Raw genomic sequence first — 23975 nt, 5'->3', positions numbered from 1 at the left:
TTCAGTTTGTAAAAGACAGAATCTTTACTCCCTCTGCTGGAAGCCGACGTCTTGAGGGTGCCAGTCAGGTTTTAGTACTGTTGTCTGGTGGCAGATCACGGGATTCTCCTAGAGGTCCAGCTAGTGCTCTGAAGAGGTTTGGAGTTGTGACGTTTGCTATTGGATCAAGAACAACAGATCCCTTTGAGCTGCAGGCAATTTCATTTCAACCTAGCTATGCTCACTCTGTTCCTGATTTCCATAATTTACCAAGCATTGAGCAAAAGCTAATGACTACAATAGCTCAAGTGACAACATGGGAAGAACCAAGAATTGTAGGTAAGAAATATCACTGTCATGTGCCTCTGTTTACATGAACATCCGTATATCCATGGACAACATGATTTTACAAATCATTATTGAGTCCTGTCAATTATCAAATGTAAATTGTATTGCTTTATGGAAAATAATAATACATAACATAAATACATGTGATAGTTTTTTAAAAAATAAGTAGCTTGAGTGAATGTATGGAAATCCTGGCAGAAAGTGCTGATACCTTGGGAAGACTGAATATACAGCAGTACAAAACCTATTTAATGGCCAAGACTAGCTGTGTTCATTCAAAACATCTGTTTTTTTTCTATACAATATGCCTTGACATAAATTGAAGGAAGCTGACATTAAAAAATCAATGTCTCACATATTTTACAGCTGAACATGATGCTGGTAAACGGGATATTGTTTTTCTACTGGATGGGTCTGATAACAGCAGGAGTGGATTTCCAGCAATGCGTGACTTTATCCACAAAGTTGTTGAGAATCTCAATGTGGAAAAAAATGGAGATAGAGTTTCAGTCATCCAGTTCAGTAATGTAGCGGTTGCTAATTTTTACCTCAACTCATTTTTTAGAAAGGAGGATGTACTGAATTCTATAAGAGGAATTAAACACAAAGGAGGAAGACCCCTCAACACTGGGGCAGCTCTAAAATTTGTTAGGGAAAATGTCTTTACAACTCCTTCTGGGAGCAGACGACTGGAATCTGTCCCACAGATACTGGTTCTGCTGAGTGGTGGAAGGTCCTTCGATAATGTCGATTTACCAGCTTCCGCACTGAAAGAGCTTGGAGTTTTGATCTTTACAATAGGGACAAGGAGCTCTGACAGCCGAGAATTGCAGCGGATATCCCACGATGCAAATTACGCTCTGTCTGTGCCAGAATTCACCGACCTTCCTAACATCCAACAGCAGCTTGTGACTTCCATGTCTACAATACTTGTAGAGGTCACACCAATAGCACCGACTGTTTTTGGTAAGAGCCAACATAAACTCCACCAATTAAAATGCGATTCAAAGATTATGACAGCACTTTATGTCATTATGATCTCGTGGTTTTAACTTTTGAGATATAACCTCCTAGCCATTCATTTATTTTCAAAAACAAATGACCTCATGTAACAATTCGTACATTTAAAGCACATTTAGAAAAGCCACAAATTACGACAAGAAAAAAAGAACAAAAAATGTGTCTTATTTACGTGTGTGGTTAACAATCTTTGGGTCGACCTGAATTTCCTTAGCCAAAGATGTTAAAATTATTTGATAATACAAAGTAATTATCCCTTTGCACCCTGTCACTCCAACACGAACGTCTTACGACCAGTTGTGAGAGTTTTGATTGAGTGATACAACTGCATCTTGCCCAGTAATATTTTCCTTTGTGTTGTATAAGATTTTTAAAATTGCTCTCTCCTAAATCTTCCTTTTTTGTAGTTGAACGTGGTGTTCCCAGGAGAGATGTTGTTTTTCTGCTGGATGGCTCTGATGGTACTAGAAATGGATTCCCAGCAATGCGAGACTTTGTTCAGAGAGTAGTGGAGAAACTCGATGTGGATGAGAACAAAGACAGAGTTTCTGTTGTGCAGTATAGCAGAGATCCAGCGGCTAATTTCTATCTGAACACCTACCCAACAAAGGGAGATGTCATTGATACCATAAGAAGCCTGAGGCACAAAGGAGGACGACCTCTCAACACTGGAGCAGCTCTCCAGTTTGTGAAGGACAATGTCTTTACTCCGTCCGCTGGAAGTAGACGACAGGAAGGTGTTCCTCAGATGTTGATTCTGCTGAGTGGTGGAAGGTCAAACGACAATGTTGATACCCCAGCAGCTGCACTGAAAGAGCTCGGAGTTTTGATCTTTGCTATTGGGACAAGGAGCTCTGATGGCAGAGAAATGCAGAGAATATCCCATGAGCCTAGTTATGCTCTTTCAGTATCTGAATTCACTGACCTTCCCAACATCCAACAGCAGCTTATTTCCTCTGTGGACACGGTAGTCATTCGCATGACTACAGAGGCACCGACCGTTTTGGGTATGACAGGTGTTTTTTTGATGTTGTTGTTTTTTTTTCCAGTACCAACACTAACTTTTAATTCTCGCAATTAGTTCTTATGGAATCGCAAATTTGTTTCACTTGAATGAAAAGTTTTGAGTCTGGCGAAAAACATTGTCTGTTAAGCATTTTGCACGCATGATGTAAAATACTGCGGTATGTCAGTGTAGTTCAGTAATGAGGGATATCTCAGTTCAAGTAAGACGGATTGTAACTTTCTGTCCTAATATAGAAGTCAATCAAAAGAAGGTTTTCATTTGAGATCACACTGTGTATTTGAAGGAATGAAACAATGCATGTGCCTGATCTCTTCTATATCTTCAACTCCGTTTTTCTCAGTTGATCATGGTGTAACCAGAAAGGATGTTGTGTTCCTGCTGGATGGCTCTGATGGTACTAGAAGTGGATTCCCAGCAATGCGAGACTTTGTTCAGAGAGTAGTGGAGAAACTCAATGTGGAGGAGAACAAGGACAGAGTTTCTGTTGTGCAGTATAGCAGAGATGCAGAAGCTAATTTCTATCTGAACACCTACTCAACAAAGGGAGATGTCATTGATACCATAAGAAGCCTGAGACACAAGGGAGGAAGACCTCTGAATACTGGGGCAGCTCTCCAGTTTGTAAAGGACAGTGTCTTTACTCCTTCTGCCGGAAGTAGACGACAGGAAGGTGTTCCTCAGATGTTGATTCTGCTGAGTGGTGGAAGGTCCTATGATAATGTTGATACCCCAGCAACTGCTCTGAAAGAGCATGGAGTCTTGATCTTTGGGGTAGGAACTAGAAACTCCAGCAGAGAGGTTCAGAGAATGACATCACATCCTACCTATGCTCTGTCTGTATCTGAATTCACTGACCTCCCAAGCATCCAGCAACAGTTCTTCTCCTCTCTTAGTACTGCACTTGTAGAGCTTACACCAACAACACCAACGACACTAGGTAAGACAGAAATTATCTGAGCAATTGAATGGACTGTATATGGACAGTATCTTTTATCCAGGTTAAGGTGCATGGATATGCAGCACAGGCCGCAGTTGTGTAGAATAGGCAGGAGGGATTCAAGTCTTGTAGGCTGGGGGATATGTTGTTTCCACAGAACATTATGGTACAGATGTAATCAGTTTCAACGAGGCAACATTTTGTTTAGCAAGCCGTCAAAGATGTGGATTTACATAGGAAATCTATTTTTTCACTTTTAGTATGAAAAGCAAGCGCTCGTTGTTGGGGGTAGTGTAAATAATTTGATATTTTAATATTCCATAGTTGACCGAGGCATCGCCAGAAGGGATGTTGTTTTCCTACTGGATGGTTCCGATGGCACTAGGAATGGATTCCCAGCGATGCGAGACTTTGTTGAAAGAGTAGTGGAGAAACTCAATGTGGAGGAAAACAAAGACAGAGTCGCTCTGGTCCAGTACAGTAGAGATCCAGAGGCTCATTTCTATCTGAACACACACTCGACAAAGGAGGATGTCCTTGACACCCTGAGAAGCCTGAGGCACAAAGGAGGGAGACCTCTCAACACTGGGGCAGCTCTCCAGTTTGTTAGAGACAATGTCTTTACCGCTTCTTCTGGGAGCAGGCGACTGGAAGGTGTTCCGCAGATGCTGATTCTGCTGAGTGGTGGATGGTCCAATGACAATGTTGATACCCCAGCAACTGCTCTGAAACAACATGGAGTCTTGATATTTGGAGTTGGAACAATGACTTCCAGTAGAGAAATTCAAAGATTGTCTTCTGATCCCACTTATGCTCTCACTGTTTCATCATTTTCTGATCTACCAAACATCCAACAGCAGTTTTTCTCCTCACTTACTACTATACTCATAGAGACTGCTCCTCCCTCTCCAACAGTCATAGGTAAGATCAAAATTATTATTTATTACACATAACAAATGAGCAGTGTCACCTTTTAAAATAAATTTACATCTTTTTCCTTTTTATTGTTGATCGTGACACCATTCTCATTTTCAAATCTGATGTATTTGAGTTCATATTATTAATTTTATTATCATCATCTCTTGATCTAGTACACAATAAACTGTTCAGATGAACTGTAGTCTTCATACATATATTCATATATCAATGGTTCAGTTATTAATTGCTTCACTCACTTCAAGAATCACAGTTATAGCTACTTTGTTCTGCTTTAGTTTTACTTTTCTTGCAAAACTGAAATATTGTTCAAGATTTGTATTGAATCTTGATGGATGTTCTTGCCATTTCTGTTTTACTTGCTTGAATTGTTCTCCAAATGGAGAACAATGATGCTTTCTGCTTTCTTCGTTATTTCTCTTGAAGATTTTCTTGCCTTCAGGTATCTCATCTTTCTTGAGATGCCAAATTAAGAATCTTCTACACAAGACACCATATTCCCTTCGCTAAGCTATATCTTTCACCATCCACTTATGACTACCCCCCCCCCCCCCCCCCCCAAATATTATTTTAAATTCAAGGCTTCTGTTCAGCATGTCATGGAGTCTATATTTTATTTTAAGAAGTATGTAAATGGTCTTATTTTATTAGTTTAATTAAATGTTTCATTTTCCATTGCAGTTTCTTCCCAAGATTTGTCATGAATCTTGATGGACATTCTTCTCACTTGTGCTTCATTTCCTTGAGCTATTCTGTAAATTGAGAACAATGAATCTTTCTTTTGATGTTGTTCTCCTAGAATCTGCAGTCATCTCCTCTTTCTAATGGTGCCAAATTATGGGCTCTTTACTCTCACTGCAATACATATTTTTGTTAAAAGTCTTAAATTCTCTAGAAGTGTTTTCATGACACTTGGATACAGCATTTTATTCTGTTGGATTACCTCTGTTCCTACATGTTTTAGATTCATACTTAGACATGGTATCTTGCTGTTTTTGGAAAATGACGTTAAAAATGATCAAAGCATTTCTTGACTACATTTTTAATACTTAATCTAATACTTTTTGTAGTGGGAATCCAAATACCCAAAAGAGACATTGTATTTCTGCTTGATGGTTCTGATGGCTCAAGAAGTGATTTTCCAGCACTCAAAAACTTTGTTCAAAGAGTAGTGGAGCAGCTCAGTTTGGATGACAACTTACACCGGGTTGCAGTCGTCCAGTTCAGTGATGATCCAATAGTGCATTTTTTTCTCAATACCTTCACAACAAAAGCTGATGTTCTCAAGGCAATAAAATCACTGAGGCACAAAGGAGGAGTTCACCTCAACTCTGGGGCAGCACTCAAGTTTGTTAGGGACAGCCTCTTTACTGCTTCTTCTGGGAGCAGAAGGCTGCTAGGGGTTCCACAGATATTAATAATATTGATTGGTGGAAGATCCAGCGATGACATTGATTTTGCAGCAAAAACTATTCAGAGATCAGGAGTTGTGGTGTTGGCTATTGGGTCAAAAAGGACTGACCTCAAGGAACTTCAAAGACTTTCTTTCAATTCTACTTTTGCATTTACTTCTAATGATTTTTCTAATCTCTCAAACCTACAACAACCACTCTTTTCGTCATTGACGCAAGTAACCAATGAGAGACAGTCAGACGGTTTGGGTAAGAAGATACTGTATTATGTTCAATTTTTTGTTAAGTTGTTCCTTGATGCTCAAGATTTCTTTGTGAAATCTTGGTTATTTTTCCTAGGTTTATATCATTGTTCCCCAAAATGAGAACAATGAGTGATATTGACATTTCCAGCCCAGTGCTGCATGTAAAGCTGATATTATTTTTTCTCACTCTGCACCTTTGATACGTCACGAAATCCATCTCGTTTATTTAATCATTGACTGTTTTTTGGAAAATTCTGAATTTTCTTTTGTGATCTTGCTTCTGTGTCAATTTCTTTGTGACACTTGCCATTCTGTCTTTACGGAATGGTGTTTTGGACATCATGCCCCCTGCTTCTTTCAACCAGTTCTTGATATTCATTTCCTTTACAATGAGGCATCAGTATGTTTTGCTTCTTTTAACTTTGAAGACCTGGTGTTGATTTCAGAGAAATTCAGAGCTATTTATGTAATGTTCTCTCTAGTGGAGTCTGGAGTGGATCGAAGAGACGTCGTGTTTCTCCTGGATGGTTCTGACGGCAGTCGGACTGGCTTCCCTGCGATGCGAGACTTCATTCGCAGAGTGGTGGAAAACCTCAAAGTGGCAGAAAACAAAGACAGAGTAGCAGTAGTTCAGTACAGTAGGGATCCAGTGGCTCATTTTTACTTAAATACATATTCAACAAAAGACAGTGTCATTAACAAAATAAGATCTCTTAGACACAGAGGAGGCAGACCCCGTAATACTGGTGCAGCTCTCCAGTTTGTTGATAGAAACGTTCTTACTGGTTCCTCTGGAAGTCAACATCATGCAAATGCTCCTCAGATTCTGATACTTCTCACTGGTGGAACATCCAGTGACAATGTTAGGCTACCAGCCACATCCCTGAAGAGCCGTGGGATTGTGTGCTTTGGGATTGGAACTAGGAACACTGACCCCAATGAGCTTCTAACAATTTCATATAATTCTAATTATGTTTTCTCCATCATTGACTTTGGAGAGCTTCCAAATGTCTTGATAGATGTGTTGTCCACTTTAAGAAGATCAGTGTTGACAGGTATCACTGGTAAGTATATGACTTACAACATATGACGCACAAATCTCATTGCAACCTTCCACATTTCTTTTCTTTAAACGTGGAAGACTTCTCCTCTTTTTGCCTTTAAATGAAGCCTTTTGTGCAGTTCTTGTACCTAATATACATCTAATGGCATTAGTTTCGTCTAAAGAGACAAGTGATTTGTTTCAGTTGTGAGTCTAAAATACTGTCTTTATGATGTAATAATCTTTTATACAGTTTGCCTGACCTTCTGGGAGCGTTCATGGCTAAGTTAAGATCTTTTTTATTATGGTCCCAAACACAAATTTGAGGTAGAATATATATGTGTGTGGTCTTTTTGCCCCCCCCCCCTCCTATAATACCCTCAAGAAATGCTTTTACTTCAAGGTCTGGTTTCCCTTTTTAGCTCAACCTGAAGATGTCAAAAAGGATGTTGTTTTCCTGATCGATGGAACGGATGATGTTAGAAATGAATTCCCAGCAATGCGAGACTTTGTTCAGAGAGTAGTGGAGAAACTCGATGTGGATGAGAACAAAGACAGAGTTTCTGTTGTCCAGTACAGCAGAGATCCAGAGGCCAATTTCTATCTGAACACCTACTCAACAAAGGAAGATGTCACCGATACCATAAAAGGCTTGAGACCCAAAGGAGGGCGATCTCTCAACACTGGGGCAGCTCTCCAGTTTGTAAAGGACAGTGTCTTTACTCCGTCCGCTGGAAGTAGACGACAGGAAGGTGTCCCTCAAATACTGATTCTGCTGAGTGGTGGAAGGTCCTATGATAATGTTGAAATGCCCGCCTTGAGTCTGAAACGTTCTGGTGTGATCCCTATAAGCGTTGGGGTCCGAAATGCAGATGACAGGGAGATGCAGGCCATTTCTTTTTCACCAAATGAAACATTCTCTGTTCTCGAGATGCATAGCCTACCATATATTCAGATGGAGCTCCTTTCAACTCTTACAAGAGTTGCCAGATTTCCTAACACAACAGTCTTAGTTCCAGAAGGTAAGGGAGAGTTGAGTGAATTTACCATGCCTTGAAACATTTAGTGTATCTTGAGGAAAGCCTTAAATAACCCTGAATTATCTCAGATGTTTTTGCAGAGCTGTTTTTAATGTGTAGTCATAAGATTTAATTTACATGTGCATGTGTATAACTTTCATTCTGCACTATGAACGCACATTTCCACCAACATTCTATACTAGTTGTGTGACTGATACCATGTGGATGGATCACTGCACTGCAGGGTTATTTAAACATATTTTTTGTTCAACGTATTGAACCAATGTATTGAACTTTACTGATACAGTTACATTTTACATACAAGTTACTTCTCTGCACCAAAAGAAACCATTCTTTAGTCTTTGTCAACAAGCGTATCAAGATTAAAAAACAGATCACCTTTGTGGGTCCAGCTATATTGTTTCATATTCTATTGTTTGTCTGTCACATGTCTCCCCTTTGCGCATGTAAAAAAATTGTTTGAATTTGCAGTGTTTTCTCTCTCTTTCTCTCTATATACATATGTATATATATATATATATATATATATATATATATATATATATATATATATATAAAAGCATGTATATTTTGAAGTATATATACTTAAATGTTTTCTGATCAAGGGTTTTTCTGTCATGTGGTGATGTGCAGTAACACAGAGCGCTCGTCTTTCTCTCTTTCAGCTGAGCCCCAGGGTCCCAAGAAGGATGTCGTCTTCCTGGTGGATGGCTCTGATGGCACAAGCAGGGAATTTCCAATCATCCAGGAATTTGTCAGAAGGGTCGTGGAGAATCTCAATGTCGGGGAAAACATAATTCGGGTTGGCGTGGTACAGTACGGTGACACTCCAAGCGCAGAAATCTACCTGAATTCCCATACAACCAAGGAAGGCGTTCTAAATGCCATAAAGGGGCTGAGGCACAGAGGCGGGAGACAGCGTAATTTGGGAAGGGCAGTAGAGTTTGTCAGTCGGGACATATTGGCTCCTGGACGTGGTGGCAGAAGGCAAGATGGCGTTCCACAATTTTTGATTGTGGTCACGGGCGGAAGATCTTCAGATGACATTCGAGGTCCAGCTACAGCCTTAAAGCAATCAGGGGTGGTGTCTTTCAGTATCGGAACAAGAGATGTAGATGCCCAGGAGCTTCAAGTGATTTCCTATGTGCCAAGGTTTTCTTACAAAATCGACTCTTTCCCTGGCCTATACACTGTCCAGGACAGGCTCATCAACTCCCTGACAGAACTGGAAAACATCGGCCAAATAAGCCCTGTGTTCCCCACCGTGTCAGGTGAGAAAATGTGTGTTTGAGGTCTGATCACACTGAGAATAGTAGGGATAAAAAAAAATTATAAACCACAACAGTCACATTCTGCATTAGCAAACAATTATTTTCTAGCAGCCTCACAACAGCTCAATGGTCCTGTCAGTCAAATCCTTTTTTGGAATGCTGCATAAAAGTGAAAATGTTCCTAATAGTATTATTATTGAGTTTATACTGCTGTGGTTTGGCCAGCTCCATTCATTCCACTCATTCACATATTTTTATCTTTATCCTTACTGATATTACTGTTTCTTTAACCTTATTGTAGTTCTGTTCTGAGGGACATCTTTAAAAAGATTTATTGATGCTGTCACTAATATAGTTCTCAATGGCAAAAATGGAGGTTAACCAAATCTGTTCACGCAGAAAGAGTAAGCTCATAGGTTCGCCTCTACCAACGATATTGTTGCATATTTGAAACTGTCTAATAAAATCAATGTAAACAACATTTTGTGTTTATTTGTGCTGCAGTGACACCACGCGGTGACAAGAGGGATGTCGTCTTCTTGATTGACGGATCCTCTGCTGTGCGTAGCGACTTCCCTAGCATCCGGGACATGATTAGCAGAGTGGTGGACAGGCTGGACGTGGCCCTTGACAGAGTAAGGATCTCTGTGGTCCAGTACAGCGACGATCCCAAGGTGGAGTTCCTCCTCAATGAGCATTCCTCCAAAGACGAAGTGCGAGGTGCCGTTAGGAGAATCAGGAACAAAGGAGGAAATAGACTGAACACAGGCCGCGCATTGGACTGGGTTGCCAAAAACATCTACCAGAGATCAGCAGGCAGCAGGATCGAAGAAGGAGTACCCCAATTCCTTGTCCTGGTCACGGGCGGCAAATCGACTGATGATGTCACTGGCCCTGCAAATCAGCTGAAGGCAAACCTGATTGCTCCCTTAGCCATTGGCGCAAAGAATGCCAACGCAGATGAACTGAGGCTCATAACTCTTAGACCTGAGTACACCTACACAATCAGGGATTTCCAAGAACTCCCCAGCATTGAGCAGCAATTGGTGGCACCAGTAAGCACCTTGACCACAACTGATATCTCTAGCAGTTATGTTCCATCAGTGGATAGAGGTAAGATATTTTTGTATGACCCCTCTCTGTTCCCACACATTTCTACAATATTCATAAATGTTCACAACTGGTGCAAAATCCACGTTTAGTCAGCAACTTGTGTGATGTGTTTAGGGTAAGGTACAAACAGATTTTAAATGAAAGTTTGCTCTATTGCTCTCTCTCCATATATATGTGTCTTTCTTCATAAACATTACTGCTTTGGATTTTGGTCTAAACATCACTTTTTGTTCTTTATGTTAGCAAGTGCCAATCTTGGAAGAAAGGACATTGTCTTCCTAATTGATGGATCAGACAACGTTGGTGCCAATGGCATGGCCCACATCCGGGACTTCATACTGAAGGTGCTGCAGCAGCTGGATATTCAGCCTGACCAGGTCCGTGTGGCTGTGGTTCAGTACAGTGACAGACAGAAGACTGAGTTCTCACTCAACTCCCACAACAACAAGGCTGCAGTTTTGTCAGCAGTGAAGAGGCTCCGCCTCATGGGGGGCAGGTCTACGGACCTGGCTGAGGCGATAGAGTATGTTATTCGAAATGAGCTCAAAGCCTCAGCGGGGGTCAGGGTGGCCGAGGCCTCCCAGCACCTCGTCGTTCTTACAGGAGGAAGGTCTCCAAGCGACGTCTCAGTCTACGGCCCACTGCTCAAGGGCTCCCGTGTCAACTGCATTGGGATCGGTGCTGGTGCCGCTGACTCCAGGCAGCTGAACCAGATCGCTACCACTTCTGCTGATGTTCTACAGGTGCCCACTTTCCCAGGATTGCCCAGTATTCAGGACCAGTTCATTGCAAGACTTAATGGCACCATCCCGGAAGAGCCTCCGACAGACATAATAGATGATCCAAGTAAGTTAAATGATGGTGAAGCAATGATGTTGTTCGTAGACCGAAAGGTCATTGAGATATTACTGTGAAAACAACTCTCACATTTGCCATCAGAATACATAACTTAGGACATCAGTGTGTAAATGTGTTTCCTTGTCTAATTTCCTTTCTCTCTTCCTTAGGTCTACCAAAGGCTAAAGCTGCAGATATTGTATTTTTAGTGGACGGCTCAATAAACTTGGGCCGAGAGAATTTCAAGGAAGTCATGGAGTTCATCCTGAACCTCATCGACCTCTTTTTCACTGAGAGGGACAACCTGCAGATTGGGCTGGCCCACTACACCACGGATGTGACAGATGTGTTCTACCTCAACACGTACAAGAACAAAGATGACATCATCAGCGCCATCAGCAGGACGGAGTACAAAGGAGGAAGGAGGATCAACACTGGCGCTGCAATAAAGCACGTCCAAGAGAACCACTTCATCAAGCAGAGAGGCAGCAGGAAGGACGAGGGCATCCCCCAGATCCTGATGATCGTCACAGGCGGAAGGTCTCAGGACGATGGGAAGTCAGCTGCGCTGGCGCTCAAAGCAACAGGGGTTCGGATCTACGCTGTTGGGGTGGGCGACATTGAGGATGAGATCAATAACCTTGGGAGTGAGCCGACCACGGTGGCCAGAGCCAGCACTTTCCAGGAACTTTCTGAGCTCAACGAGCAGATCTTGGAGACACTGGATGATGAGGTGAAGGGTGTGAAACTCTGCACGGGAGTATCAGAACCCCCAAGAGGTATGATATGAGAAATATGTGTGATTTTCATTTGTCCATTGCCTATGAATGTTTGGCATTAAGCATTAATTAACCTGTTCCAAGCTAGGCTTTTCAAATTCGAATACTGTCTTTTAGAAGGTGTTATATCTGTGTAGAATCTGTGAAAAGTGTTTCATTATGAAATGTGCTCTTTCAGTAATTGCACTGGTGATCTACATAACCATTATTAGTTAGACATATTATTTAGTATTTTATTTATAATATATTCATTCACATTGTTTAGAGCTTAATTCTTAAAAACAATAGATGGAAGAGAAAGGGATTCTAATATTCCATGTAATGCATATCACAATATTTTCATAGCTGGCAATGTAAATGTGATATAATGCTAGATAAATACAATATATGCAGTGTGTGTAATATCTAAAATACATAATAACACTAGATTCATATTTTTGTAGAATCATATTATCATATTATCTCCATTCCATTCCCTGTCGACAGCCTGCAAGCTGGAGGTGGTGGTAGGCTTTGATGTTTCTGCACAGAACATTTTTGGTGCCCAGAGGGCCCTGGAATCCAAGATGGGTGCCATTCTTCAGAGGATTACACAGATGCAATCCATCAGCTGCTCCTCCGGCCAGGCCCCTACCGTGCAGATTGCCATCCTGGCCATGGACTCTGCCTCAGAGCCTGTTCAACTGGACTTCACTGACAACCATTCCCAGCTCTTTGAGGCCTTCAAAGCCCTTCAGAATCGCGGCCCCTATGTCCTAAATGCCAAGACCATTGATGCCTACACCTCTCTGTTCCGCAACAGAGCCACAGACATTGTCAGGGTACATACACCAACATGTTAATTTTCAAAAAACTTCAAAAATCAAAAATGTAAGAGGAATTGACTGAAAACCATGGAAATAAAATGGTTGTGTGTGGTTTTTTTTAGGTCGTGATTCATCTGACTGATGGCCTAGATGGGCAGTTTGCACAGATGAAGCAGCGCATTGAGGCTCTTCGGCTGTCAGGTGAGAGCTGTATGATGTCACTACATTGCATGATGATGTCACTTCTTGTCAAGCATTCCACAAATAAATATGTGTGTAGGTAACAGGATGCCATATTTTAGGTAGAGGAAGTAGAGGAAGCTACTTCTTCAGTTTTTACAGCTAAATTAAACTTGTGACATTTTAAATTAAAAGAAAGTGCTTGCCTAGGTGAGGATGTTGTCCCATTTAACCAGTGGTTGGTTAATATTCCACCAGGTGTAAACAGCTTCATCCTGGTTGGTCTGGAGAGAGTACCCCGCTTTGAAGATGCAGTTCTCCTGGAGTTTGGCCGTGGTTTCAGATATACCAAACCTCTGCGTGTCAACCTGCTGGACCTGGACTACGAGCTGCTGGAGGAGCTGGTGAGCAGTCTCACTGTCTCTTTCACACACACGCACACGCACACACACACAGACGCACACACACACACACAAAAACTTGCATACAGGTGTGTTAACCTCCCCAGAGGTTGATGTCTCATTGTGACTTTTACGTTCTTTCATAACTAGGACAACATAGCAGAGAGAGAGTGCTGCTCTGTGCCTTGCAAGTGCACCGGACAGAGGGGCGATCGAGGAGCTGTTGGCCTGCCAGGACCTAAGGTTATTAGATTTTTCTTTCTTTAACAATGTCAGAGACTGGTCTTTGCAGATGTAAGACAATTTTGGTAAATCAAAAGGCCATGTAGTTCATGAAGGACTAAATGTGGTTTTGTTTCCTGCCAGGGTGGACCGGGAGGACTAGGCTACAGGGGACATCCTGGAGATGAAGGAGGACCTGTAAGTTCACATGAATGAATGTTCTGTTTATCTTTACTTTATCTTTGCATCTAATAAAGTTACGTGAAAGGATGTCCATACACCATCTTTCTGCCCCTTACACAGTGCTTTAATAGCTAGTGCATACTTCTGTCATCCCCTTACTTAGTGTTGTAGTCTTAGTGTTCCCTTCTCCATTTACTTTAGCAGTTAAATTAAATTCTGTTGTCTCTTAATGGAGTCAGATGTAATGCATATCTTCTCCAGGCTGCTAGCAGCAGAGTGAGCTATCGAAGAACAGTGCAGTCTGAATTAGTATTTGTCATAACTTAGGGACACATCCCTCAGAACTTATGCTTGCTGCCCCCTTGTTTAGATGATATACAGTCATTATCTTTCATGGTCTGTTTACATAAGTAAATCTGTGAGGTTTGTCAGGAGCATTCAGTTTTCTACAGCTGTTTTTCTACCTTCAGCTGCTCTAATTCATACTAATCACTATTGTTTCATATCATGCACAATCCACCCCACAGACATTTAATTTTTTTAGATGAATTCTTAGCTTCTGTTTTGTTTATGTAATAGTAAAAATATAATAGGTTTTATCCCAGAGTTCACACTGTATTTTGCATTCTGTTTAACCTTAACAAAAATGTTGTATTTTTGCTCAACAACAGAAAATTATTATTAAAGCTAGTGAGAACAGAATTCTTTTTTTACTTTTTGTAAGTCATTCTGGCCAAGAGCATCTGCAGAATGAACACATAAAAATGCAAATGTTTTTCATAGAACGATGACATTTTGTAAGTGCATGCAGTGACATGAGATGTGACCCCCTTCCTTTCCTCTTTATCGACAGGGTGACAGGGGTCCCCCAGGTGTGAATGGAACACAGGGCTTCCAAGGGTGTCCAGGACAGAGGGGGGTGAAGGTGAGCTCCCTCGGAGGGAGGCCCAAGGCTGGAGCACTCTGCTCTGTGGATTACTGTGTCCTCAGTGATACTGTGCTTCTATACTTAGGCAGCACTAATGCTGGGTTTCTTTCTCCCGCAGGGCTCCCGGGGATACTCCGGAGAAAAGGTACAATCGCTCAGCGTGCAAATCCGTAAATTCCATGTATTCATTTTCACCGTCACCATGGTAGTGTCCATTTCATGACACCTCTCTAAAGGTTTCATAATTTTGTCACAGGGTGAATCTGGAGAAATCGGTCTGGATGGAATCAATGGAGAGGAGGTATGACAGCATGTCACTGTGACAATGCACTGGCTTTGTAGCCAGTCAGGGTAGGAATACGTGAGGCATGAGTGATGGTCACTGTTAATGCAGTTTGTATCATGTTTTACTACTACAGATTCCATTTCATGATTATTAGTAATTGGTTAATTGTCCCCCCTCTCCAAGGGAACAAGTGGAGTGGCTGGCCCTCCAGGGGATAGAGGGAACCCAGGAAGAAGAGTGAGTTGACATGGACCACCGAGCCACCCCCAACCCACCCACACACACATACACACACACTCACACTTGGTATTATGGAGTGTACCTTCATGTGAATGGTCGTTCTTATGTGTGTTCAGGGACCTAAAGGTGCTAAGGGCCAGGCTGGAGATCGTGGAGAGCCCGGCTTAAGGGGAGACCCAGTGAGTACTGTACAATTTATTCAAACCATGTGGTTCTATATGCCCAGGCTGGTCAACATATGCCTCATGTTCCAATTCGACCTTAAAGGGTTCATAACCCAGTACTACTGCATTGTTAAAATGCCATTACCTAACCTGCCTAATGCAGGTTTATTATTGTTAAATTGATCATTGAAATTATGCTCTAAAATAGTGCTAACATGGCCTTTTGAAATGTAAGATTGATCCCTGATAATACCACTGTTATTTATTATTTTTAATGTCGTTGATTACAAATAAACATAGAACCTCATATTAAGCAGTCTATATGACTGATAAATTATGTGCAATTACTGTTGTGAGGAACATGTGCTTACATGTTACTTAATGTTGTTAGTGCTTCACATTATAAAGGTATATGGATTTGCTTTTTAGGGTGTCACTGGGAATGATAACACAAAGAGAGGACCAAAGGGAGACCCAGGCGATGTTGGGCCTGTGGTAACGTACCTTAACTATTTCATCTGCCAGTACCTGTCATCAACAAGCTGTCACTGTTCATAATTGTGATCCATTCAGATCTGAGTATCAGAATTTCAACAAATGCTTTCAGCACATAGGCCCAAAGCCAAAGCCCACTGAGGCAGTGGGTAGCACCAGAGTCTTATTTGTTTGCTCTGAATGTGTGAAGAGGATATGCTCAAGGGCAATCTTGGGAGAGATCGTGAGAGTTTAATGTGTCACAGGACCATGTGACTGTATGCAATTCTAAACTGCCTTTTTAAAACTTTGACAAAGATACTGTGGCACATTATAAATGATAGCAGTTGGCACAAATGGTCATGATTTGTTCTGCTGTTTCTCAGGGAGAACCAGGCGTGGATGGTGTAAAGGGCAGCCCTGGCGAACCGGGCAGGAGGGTGAGCATTCTCTGCTCTTTACAACATTGCAGCCTGTCACAGGAAGAGACACACAGGATGCAGCACATTGGATTCATTCCCAAAGAATTTGGTTGGACAATTCAAAGCACCATTTGAATGCGCTGGCTATTCCTTATGATAATGTCACTGCTTTTCCTAAGTATATATCCTGCCTCATCACTATATGCTTTATGATCTTTATGATCATGCAATGGTTAATAGACTTAACTGTTTTACTAGTGTGTGTTCAGTCACACGCTAGTCAATTTGAAAAAGAAAAAATAACCATTTCCTAATCTGTATTTGTACTTGAATTTGTGCACCAACTTAAAATTTCACATCAAAGTCAGCCCTTCTTGCTGAAGTGCATGTTGCCCTGGACGTGACCTTGAATGTGACGTTCTCTCCTGTTTTCTTTGCATTAGGGTGCTGATGGAAGGAGGGGACCTCCTGGGCAAGCTGTAAGTTTCTGCTGCGAGGAGAGAACGATGACACAAATTTAAGTGTCTAAATTCTAAACAACAGCAACACACACAGGCGCTCTCCACACATTGAAGTGGTTCTCATGCTAACGCAATCCATCATCGACTGGCATTTCATGTTCCTGAAAACATTTGTTGATAGCATAAAGTGTAAAATATGTGGTTAGAATATGTTTGCTCCATATGAAAACACACCTACTACAAATTGGTTTGCAAGCTGTTTTTGGAACAAATACTCATCCTAGTTTGCTGTTAAGGAGGGTGTATTTTACATAATGGTAAGATCAATAGATTTCTTCACTTCCTTAGCAGACACCTAACCAGGCCTTCTTACATACCTCACACATTTATCCATTGACGTCATCCATTTATACAGCTGGATATTCACTGAACATTTTAATTTAAGAAGCAGTGCCCCTCCTCTGACTCATTCCTTGACCCTTTGTGTTCGAATCAAAATTTCTTCACTTCTACACCTTACTGCCTCCCCACATGCAGTGCTCACTCAGCATTGCATCAGCTGTTCAGTGTGTGTGCGAGTAAGCATTCCAGCGATCAGCACGCTGTCTCTTGCCTGTGTTGTAGGGAACTCCTGGAAGGCCAGGAGCTGATGGTGTGGAGGGAGAGCCAGGCATAGGAGGGTCTCGGGTAGGTCTCTCTGGGATCTGTCAGACCTCAGAGTCAAACACTAATACCACTGTAAGCCATGTGCCGCATTCAGAGGGCTAAGGTCAGATGGACACCAAACGTTTGAATGCAAATGAAGGCAGTGCTCAGTCGAAAGACAGTCACAGCTTTATTTTTGCATTTGTTTCCGTTAGTATCATTCATGTAATGATAATAATAATAACTTGTGCAGTGCAACTAAGACATTTTGCTCTCCATTTATATTGCTGGATATTTAGCAAATCATCTTACGCATCATGCTAAAGGGTACAGTGGATTTCCTAACAGGAGTTTGAACCTAGAACCTTGTAGACACAACCTATGAATGTGTTATGCACCTTTGCTTAGTGAGTCACTCTTGATATGAGAATTTTCCAGTTAATGAATAGTGAATTAATATAATGTGTTTCAGGGCCCTGCTGGACCAATTGGAGCTCCAGGAATCAGAGGGGAAGATGGAAATCCTGGACCCAGGGTAAGATGTCGACATGTTCACTGTTTGGGTGAAGTTATGGTGATGATACTGTCCACACCTGTGCAGTTCTTGGTGTTGAAACACATTTTTTGTGAAAGAGCCCCAACATTCTACAAGTGTCTCTGACTGCCTGCTGGAGGCCTCTCATTTTTTTCATGTTATGTATGTTGTTGTCAAAGCTTTGTCTTTGAACTGTGCAGAATTAATAAACAGTGGAAAAAAAAGGAATCCTTAGTCCTTCGGAATAACAGTAAGCATGTGTTGTGCATGGTAAGGAAATAAATCTGAACCATACAGGATATAAATGTCTGTTCTACAGATTGTGTAGCATGACTATGTAGCAGGCATGGCTGCCAAAAAATGATGAGTGCCAGAAAGGAGCCCCTAGACTCATGGTGCTGATGGTGCTGCTTTTTTCACAACAGGGACCCGGAGGACAACAAGGACCCCCTGGAGATAAGGGTAGAAGAGGCGCTGTGGGCCGTAAGGTACTGTTCCCTGTTTCATTACACAGGTCTGTAGACCAGGGAAGAGAGCTACTGGGGCTACTTTCCCTGGATCCTGTAGAGGAGCTCTTTTTTGGCTGGCCTTAGCTGACCTTCACCCTTAATTTCTGGTTGAAAAAGCACTACAAACAGCACTACAGTGCTGGGCAGCTTGACACAGTTTGCAAAGCTTACATGAAAAAACAGCTTCTGTCTTAAAAGAGCTGTTTAAAGGCAGCCGAAAGGTGCCATGTTTAGAAAAGGGTACAGATAAGCCATGCATCACATGCAACACTGAACTGCTTCATTCCTGATCCACACTCTCTAATACCACTGCACACAGAATTAGTGTTCACCTGAAGTTCTGTGGCAAAGGGCTGTCTTTGCTCCTTTGAATCCTTGGAAACAAATGTCTTTCAGGTCCTTCTCAGATAAAAAGCCAGTGAGTGGAAATCTGTAAATCTGACAGGCAGATTAGAGATGGCACGCAGGAAGAAATCAAACAGCCACAGTTTTTGGTGTGGATCATCACAAGCATGAATTGACTTGAATAGTTATGATTTCAATAGCATTTAACAACATTTTCCAAATGGATAATTTTTATCTGCCTCAAATACACAAGAAAGCTGAGCAGTACATACTAAAGGGCATCTTTTTTTATACCACTGCTCTATGCTGTATCTGTGCACGTTTACATGTGGCCAGAGCTGCAAGTGTCAAAAGCTGGGAAAGATGTCGGCACTTAACAGCTGATCCTGGTGCAGGTTAGGTTGGGTGGTCATCTGATCCTTGATGTGTTGTCAAGAGCTGAAAATAACCAGAGTGCAGTGGCTTGAATTAGGACCTTCATAAACCCCAGAATGGGTCAAGTTGTTGTTAGTTGATTTGTTAAAATGTTTTGGCATGTGGAGCACAGGCTTTTTATTGGTGCATACAAGTTGGCACAGGGTAATTCCACCCATCATGGTCCTCTCATAGAAGGGGGAAAACAATGTGTTCTGTAGGCTGGAAGACAGAATGACACTCCCAAGACACAGAGCAGCTGACACTTTGTCAGGCATTTAGTGCAATTTAGTCTGCAGTCACAACATTTGCATAATGGATAGTATTTGATTTCACATTTCCTTGTCATCGATAATTACAGACCTCACTGATAATGTGTGCTGCACTATGGCCACATATGATAGGCAAATATTTCCACCAAACGTACAATTATTGTGAATATGAACTGAAAACAGAAACATGTCCCTTCAGTTGGAATGCTATATACCACATAATTGAAGTGAAACTTTCAAAGTTTCTGTGACTTCTGATTCTGCAGTTTAAAAGGGTATGATTGACCACCTCAGGTTACACCTCATGGCTTGGGGCAAAATTGAGGTAGAATCCATTTCAGCATAGTACAACAGCACAGTAGTGTTCTGGAGGATCAGACTGAATGCACAGACAATCCCAGTTCAAATGTACAGATGTACAAAACTGCAAATAAAAGAATGTGATGTATGCTTGGGTACAGGAGCCAAGGAGCAGTCTGAAAATGTAGTGTTTTGTTTTTTAGGTATTTCATATAATGACACCATAACCATGTTCATACAATGTCATAATTTCACAGAGGTTGGAGGGGTTGATTGCAGAATGTGATACATGATCATGTGCTCTTTAGGGTGAGCCCGGAGACCCTGGGCCAAAGGGTGTGGCTGGACCCGTGGGCCCCCGTGGAGAACCTGTGAGTATTCGTGCTTGTGTGGAGAAAAAGAATTCTACAAGATATTGAAGAGATTGCACTTAATCGGTTATCATTATTATTTTTCATTCATTTCATTTCATTTTAGCCAAATGTGTATTGTTACATTTTTTAAAATAAAACAGAAAGAGTGAAACATGTTCAGAAAATTAGGCATAGTACTGAGCATCGCTCTAGTAAAGGGAACTGGATCCAAGTTGCTAACCTCAAATTTGCGGCCCTCTGTATTCTATAGAGAGTCAGGGTTTCAGGCATATGCTTGTAATCTGACCATAGCACACATGCCAAGTTCAAAGAAAATCGGGATTGATTTCTAAAAAGACCATCTGCAGAATATTTAAATTGTAGAAATGCTATTTCATCTGGGATCCTGTCCAGGCAAGTCTTTTCCAAACTGTACATCAAGCCAGTGGTGTATACCTTACAAAACCTTACATCTGTTTCAGGGTGAAGATGGAAGGGACGGCTTTGGAATCCCGGGTCCCAAAGGAAGAAAAGTACAATTTTTCACTGGCATCCTCTCATTAACAATACAGTTTGCTGAATTTAATAAGCATAGTTCGCATGTCTCATGAGCCATAGAGGCCACTGATATAGTTACATAATCACCAAGCACAATCCAAATTAGTACACTCAGAACACATTTATCAGGACAAGGGATAAATTCTCTCTAATGCAGTGTAAATGTTGTCAAGTCTCCCACAGCATTCTGCAAAGTCCATTCACCTATGATGTCATAATGAGAATGAAGATAAGTCAGTGAGGCCTGCTGTTAATTGGGACCTGTTTTATTCACAGGGTGATGAAGGATTCCCAGGTTTCCCAGGACCTAAGGTAATGCTTCGCCGTGTTAGCCTGAGATATTATTGCTGGCCTGCACTGAGGAACGCTGTCTCCTTAAACGTACGAAAGACTTTCAGGGCAGCCGTTTGAGCAGTGCTCCCAGCTATGGCTCTCTCCACACCTGTGTCTGGCTCCGCCATGTGCAGGGCATCTGAGCCTCTCTCTGCTTTCTCCCCTCAGGGTGCCGCAGGTGATCCAGGGACTAAGGGTGGACCAGGTCCTAGAGGAAACCGTGGGCAGAGGGTGAGTTCCTGAGCTGGGCTGTCCTCATCTGTGAAGATTACTTCTGTACAGCCCTGTTGGCACTCCAAAAATTTTTTTATTTATTACAGCCTCTTTTGAAATGTCTTTTCTCAAGATTTGCTCATAGAGATAATGCCAAAAGATTAAAATGGTCTGGCATACTGCAGTCATGAGTGAAACGGCCAAAGGTATTGCAGGGATTGAGGCCTGGCCCATTGCTTCATGGGTATTTGTAAAAGTAACCTTACTTATTTCCAATTTGAGGGTACTAGGCGGCTCTCACCTGCTTGGTTATTTGGTTCTAACAGTCTAGCTTTTAAATTTAGGCTGTTAGCATAGTCTGGAAGGCAAACTGTTTTGCTATGAACATTTTCTTGCAGGGTGTTACTGGGGCTGCTGGTGCTCCTGGTCAGAAAGGAGATGTTGGCTACCCTGGACCTTATGTAAGGACTGCATTTCATCTGTCTTCTTTTTTAAAGAGAGTATGTGTGGTTGATTGGAAACAATGCTGCTTTACAGTATCATCTATAGTTCAAAGAGTAGATGCTGTCCGTAGAAACGCATGCTGACCACAAATGTTTTTAGAAGAACTGAAGTGTTCTTAATCACTGGCTTAATCTATTGGCACCAATTCACCTGGGTAAATCCAACTGTGACACCACCACAAGTATCTGGGCAAAGAGTTTTAAGCTCCAAGCCTTCTGATGCTCTCGGCAGCTTCTAGTCCCGTTGAGTTTCCCTGCCCTAGTCTCTTAGTCAGGGAAGTTTCCAGGGTGCTGTACTGTGTAAATGTAGTGTGTAGTTTCTCCAGGGTGCTCCTGTGTGTAAGTGTGAGTGTGTAGTTTCTGCAGAGTGCTATTGTGTGTAAGTGTGAGTGTGCAGTTTCTCCAGGGTGCTCCTCTAACACAGTGTTTATGATGTCTATACAGGGCCTGAAAGGACCAAGAGGCCCTGGAGTGGTGGTATAGAATCTCTTTATTGTTATTTTGTATTTTATATATTGTATTTTACATGTTTCAGACAAAGTATCAAGTATCCTTGTGCTTTTTTTCAGCAATGCGACCTGGTGAAGAAGATCCGAGACAACTGCCGTGAGTGTTTATGAAGGGATATGTTTTTTTCATAATAGGATATTGTGTTCATTATTTGGTATCTACTGTGCAATATGTAGTTTTTCACAGTACATGTATTGCACTCAGGCTATGATATGAACTGTGTTATTCAAGATATTGAAAGAATCTAGCTGTATTTTTTCACATACTGTAGCTTTTGATGAATTGTCACATTTTATCAGAACAGTGGATGACCTAAAAAACGCTTTTTTCCTTGCAAAATATCTCATATAATATTAGTAGAATTCAGTCATAATTTACAAATAATATGTTAGAGTGCATATAATTATATACTGTTATCAATTACTTATAAAATGACATACTGTAATAAAATATATTCTATTATTATATATAATGTTAATATATTCTGAAATATTTACTCTTCTTCTTTTTTTACTTCTAGCTTGCTGCTATGGTAAGTTCATATGACAGATGTTGCCCTGTTTTTGATTCATACACACCATTATCAGAGCAACTTACATTTTACCCATTTTACCCTTCTTATCTTTTACCAACATTTTATCCAGTCAAGAGTTGGAGAGAGATATGTGGACCACTCAAATCACACTGACTTAACTGGCAGTAGTACTATTCTAGTAATGCCACACTTTTTCAGATGAAAATAAGTTTTGAAGGAGGACATCATATTTTATTGCTGGGAATTTGCAATGGTACGAGATAATGTTGTAAAGGCCGGCAGCCATTGCAAGGCAGGGAAACACTGGTCTATTTAAAGAGTAACATGTAGTTTTACTGTATTTTTTGGTTGCCAAGATGGGCAACAATGAAACATTAAATGGTTGCCAAACCTCTTTATCTGTGTAATTTGGTTGCCCCAGGCAACCATTGATGTTGAGCCCCTTAACAACATGGTTAACTAAAACCCAGTATAAAAAGACAAATTATCGTTGCACGTTGAAAGTTGGCATTTCATTTTGTTTTGGTAACATGGCATGTATTGCCTCTGTTATAGCTGTAATTAAGAGTATAAGCTAACAGAGCTACATGTTTCCATCCCCTCCAGGAGCTCAGGAGTGCCCTCTCTACCCCACTGAGCTGGCATTTGCCCTGGACGCCTCTTCGGACGTGTCGCGTGCGAACTTCAACAACATGAGGGACACAGTGAGGAAGCTGGTGGGCGACATCACCATCGCCGAGAGCAACTGCCCGCGGGGGGCACGGGTGGCCCTCACGCTGTACAATAACGAGGTGACCACTGAGGTGCGCTTCGCTGACGCGCTGAAGAAGAAGGCCCTGCTGGAGCGCATTGAGGGCCTGCAGGCGCGGCAGACGGGCAAGGAGCGCAGCCTGGAGGCTGCCATGAACTTCCTGGCGCAGAACACCTTCAAGCGCGTGCGCAGCGGCTTCCTCGTGCGCAAGGTGGCCGTCTTCTTTGTCAACGGGCCCTTCAAGCCCTCGCCTGCCTTCAGCGCTGCCGCGCTGCGCCTCTATGACGCTGGCATCGCCTCCGTCTTCCTCACCAACCGCCAGGAACGCGCACTCACCCAGGCACTGCAGGTAGGGGGCAACACATGAGTGCCATTTCATTCCCATTTGGGGAGGAGTTCATATGGTCTAAATAGTCCTGAAATACATTACGTATACATTACTGCTG

General features: G+C 41.9%; 1 protein-coding gene across 7 annotated transcripts in view; it reads left to right on the top strand.

Annotated features, from left to right (window-relative positions):
• Positions 1-23975, top strand: part of LOC118785338 (collagen alpha-3(VI) chain-like) — a 61178-nt gene that overhangs the window by 25877 nt on the left and 11326 nt on the right. For 4 of the 7 annotated variants that reach the window (XM_036539929.1, XM_036539928.1, XM_036539925.1 and 1 more), the window contains 33 exons: positions 1755-2354; positions 2715-3311; positions 3636-4232; positions 7369-7968; positions 8652-9257; positions 9762-10370; positions 10614-11216; positions 11378-11986; positions 12473-12807; positions 12915-12993; positions 13231-13376; positions 13524-13616; positions 13740-13793; positions 14632-14703; positions 14825-14851; positions 14963-15007; positions 15176-15229; positions 15349-15411; positions 15826-15891; positions 16257-16310; positions 16736-16771; positions 17378-17440; positions 17871-17933; positions 18359-18421; positions 20082-20144; positions 20609-20659; positions 20961-20996; positions 21186-21248; positions 21629-21691; positions 22178-22210; positions 22303-22339; positions 22764-22775; positions 23385-23878. In XM_036539929.1, the coding sequence (XP_036395822.1) occupies positions 1755-2354; positions 2715-3311; positions 3636-4232; positions 7369-7968; positions 8652-9257; positions 9762-10370; positions 10614-11216; positions 11378-11986; positions 12473-12807; positions 12915-12993; positions 13231-13376; positions 13524-13616; positions 13740-13793; positions 14632-14703; positions 14825-14851; positions 14963-15007; positions 15176-15229; positions 15349-15411; positions 15826-15891; positions 16257-16310; positions 16736-16771; positions 17378-17440; positions 17871-17933; positions 18359-18421; positions 20082-20144; positions 20609-20659; positions 20961-20996; positions 21186-21248; positions 21629-21691; positions 22178-22210; positions 22303-22339; positions 22764-22775; positions 23385-23878 (6986 nt within the window). Of the gene's footprint in view, positions 1-1047; positions 1294-1754; positions 2355-2714; positions 3312-3635; positions 4233-7368; positions 7969-8651; positions 9258-9761; positions 10371-10613; positions 11217-11377; positions 11987-12472; positions 12808-12914; positions 12994-13230; positions 13377-13523; positions 13617-13739; positions 13794-14631; positions 14704-14824; positions 14852-14962; positions 15008-15175; positions 15230-15348; positions 15412-15825; positions 15892-16256; positions 16311-16735; positions 16772-17377; positions 17441-17870; positions 17934-18358; positions 18422-20081; positions 20145-20608; positions 20660-20960; positions 20997-21185; positions 21249-21628; positions 21692-22177; positions 22211-22302; positions 22340-22763; positions 22776-23384; positions 23879-23975 lie in introns of those variants that run through there. The other 3 variants (XM_036539932.1, XM_036539933.1, XM_036539931.1) reach the window with 3 other exon arrangements.

Source organism: Megalops cyprinoides, chromosome 11 (genome assembly GCF_013368585.1).
Source record: "Megalops cyprinoides isolate fMegCyp1 chromosome 11, fMegCyp1.pri, whole genome shotgun sequence".
NCBI classification, from domain to species: domain Eukaryota; kingdom Metazoa; phylum Chordata; class Actinopteri; order Elopiformes; family Megalopidae; genus Megalops; species Megalops cyprinoides.
This window is presented reverse-complemented; position numbering and strand designations above follow the sequence as displayed.